Here is a 2,061-nt window from a genome sequence, read left to right as displayed (position 1 = left end):
ATACAAATACATACATACATATATATTATTTAAAGAGATACAGATAGCAATATAACAAGGTTTATGTGAGTGAAATGCATTATCTTTCAGAGCAGTCTGTCAATAGATACTATCTAAAATCGGTGATAATAATAGTGACAATAGTAATAGCTAACATTATAACACAGCTCTTTCTGTGTGCTGGTCACTGCTTTATACCCCTTATGGGTATCCCTATGACATGGGCATGCTTTTCCCCTGTTATAGACAAGGCATTGAGACAAAAAAGGGGTTCGGTAACTTGCCCAAAGCCACATAACTAAAAGGCAGCAAGATCTTGCGTTTGAACATATTACTTATACTTATAATCATGGTGTTTTGATTGACCAAAAAAATTTTAAAACAATATGTTGAAGATGATGGCCTCCAAGCTGGGGTGGTAAAGATTAAAATGGAGAAAAAGTCTTTAATTATCAGTCCATACTATCTGACTTGGCAATTTTTTTGATGGCCTGCCTGAATAATTATGTAATACAAGGAAAATATATCAGTGTGTACTATAAGCAAATAATCAACGTGAAGAGCAGATTCATTATCTTCCAACTTCTACAAGGCTTTCATGAGAAGGAGGGATTAGAATTGTTGTGAGTGTCTGGAATGGGTTAAACTAAGACCAGTGTGTGGAAGGTGCAGATAGAGAATCCAGGTTCAGACAGAGGACTGATGGATGCTTCGAACAGAGAATTAACTGATGGAACTGTGCACAAATGGAGGTTCAGATCACAACTGGATGACCTCAAGGTGGGTATGCGGTAGAGGAGACCCCAGCCCCAGATGGGGTTGGAACAGATGCTGTCTAGGTCTCTTCCAAACCTGAGAATCATGTGTCTCTTATCTTCACAGAAATTTCCAAATGTAAACTAGAATTAACTTGAATCAGCTGAAGGCTCAGCTCCGTAAAATGCAGCAGATGCCTAAGGAGAATCAGCCAGGTACAGGATTTCTGAAAAACCAGCTCTATGAATAAGCCCTGAGTTACAAACCGAACTTCTACTAGAAAGAGAACAATTCTATCCTTCAATTCTGGGATTTTTTTATTTCATTCTCATCCTCAGACCAACAGCCCACCTTGAACCCATGGCCAAAGATAATCTCACTGCAGTTACTGAATTCATTCTCATGGGCTTTACTGATCACCGCAAATTGCAGATTCCTCTCTTTCTGATGTTTCTGAGTTTCTATCTAGTCACCCTTCTGGGAAATGTGGGGATGATTATTCTAATCCAAGTAGATAACCAACTCCACACCCCAATGTACTTCTTCCTGAGCCACCTCTCCCTCCTGGATGCCTGTTATGCCTCAGTCATCAACCCTCAGATCCTGGCCACACTAGCCACAGGCAAGACAGTCATCTCCTATGGCTGCTGTGCTGCCCAGTTCTTTTTCTTCACCATCTGTGCAGGCACAGAGTGTTACCTGCTGGCAGTGATGGCCTATGACCGCTATGTCGCCATTAGCAACCCACTGTGCTATACTGTGGCCATGAATCCCAGAGTCTGCTGGAGCTTGGTGGCAGGTGCCTACATCTGTGGGATATCAGGGGCCATTCTGCGTACCACGTGCACCTTCACCCTCTCCTTCTGTGATGATAATGAGATCAACTTCTTCTTCTGTGACCTTCCACCCCTGCTGAAGCTCGCCTGCAGTGACACAACAAACACTGAGATTGTCATTGTCTTCTTTGGCAACTTTGTGATTTTGGCCAATGCCTTGGTCATCCTGATTTCCTACCTGCTCATCATCAAGGCCATTTTGAAGGTGAAGTCTTCAGGTGGTAGGGCCAAGACTTTCTCCACATGTGCCTCCCACCTCACTGCTGTGACCCTTTTCTTTGGGACCCTCATCTTCATGTATCTACAGAGTGGCTCAGACAAATCCCTGGAGGAAGACAAGATCGTGTCTGTCTTCTACACAGTGGTCATCCCCATGCTGAACCCTTTGATCTACAGCCTAAGAAACACGAATGTGAAAGCTGCCTTCAAAAAGGTCACTGGTAGATTCCAGGTGACTCAGAGCATGTAG

General features: G+C 43.2%; 1 protein-coding gene across 1 annotated transcript; it reads left to right on the top strand.

Annotated features, from left to right (window-relative positions):
• The first annotated feature begins 1,116 nt into the window (after positions 1–1,116).
• LOC103589502 (olfactory receptor 9I1) lies at positions 1,117–2,061 on the top strand. Its single transcript, XM_008571506.1, has one exon. The coding sequence runs from the start codon at positions 1,117–1,119 to the stop codon at positions 2,059–2,061; it is 945 nt and encodes a 314-aa protein (XP_008569728.1).

This window comes from Galeopterus variegatus, unplaced genomic scaffold (genome assembly GCF_000696425.1).
Source record: "Galeopterus variegatus unplaced genomic scaffold, G_variegatus-3.0.2 Scaffold694, whole genome shotgun sequence".
In the NCBI taxonomy this organism is placed as follows: Eukaryota; Metazoa; Chordata; class Mammalia; order Dermoptera; family Cynocephalidae; genus Galeopterus; species Galeopterus variegatus.
Note: the sequence above shows the minus strand (reverse complement) of the source record. Positions and strands in the feature narration are given on the sequence as shown.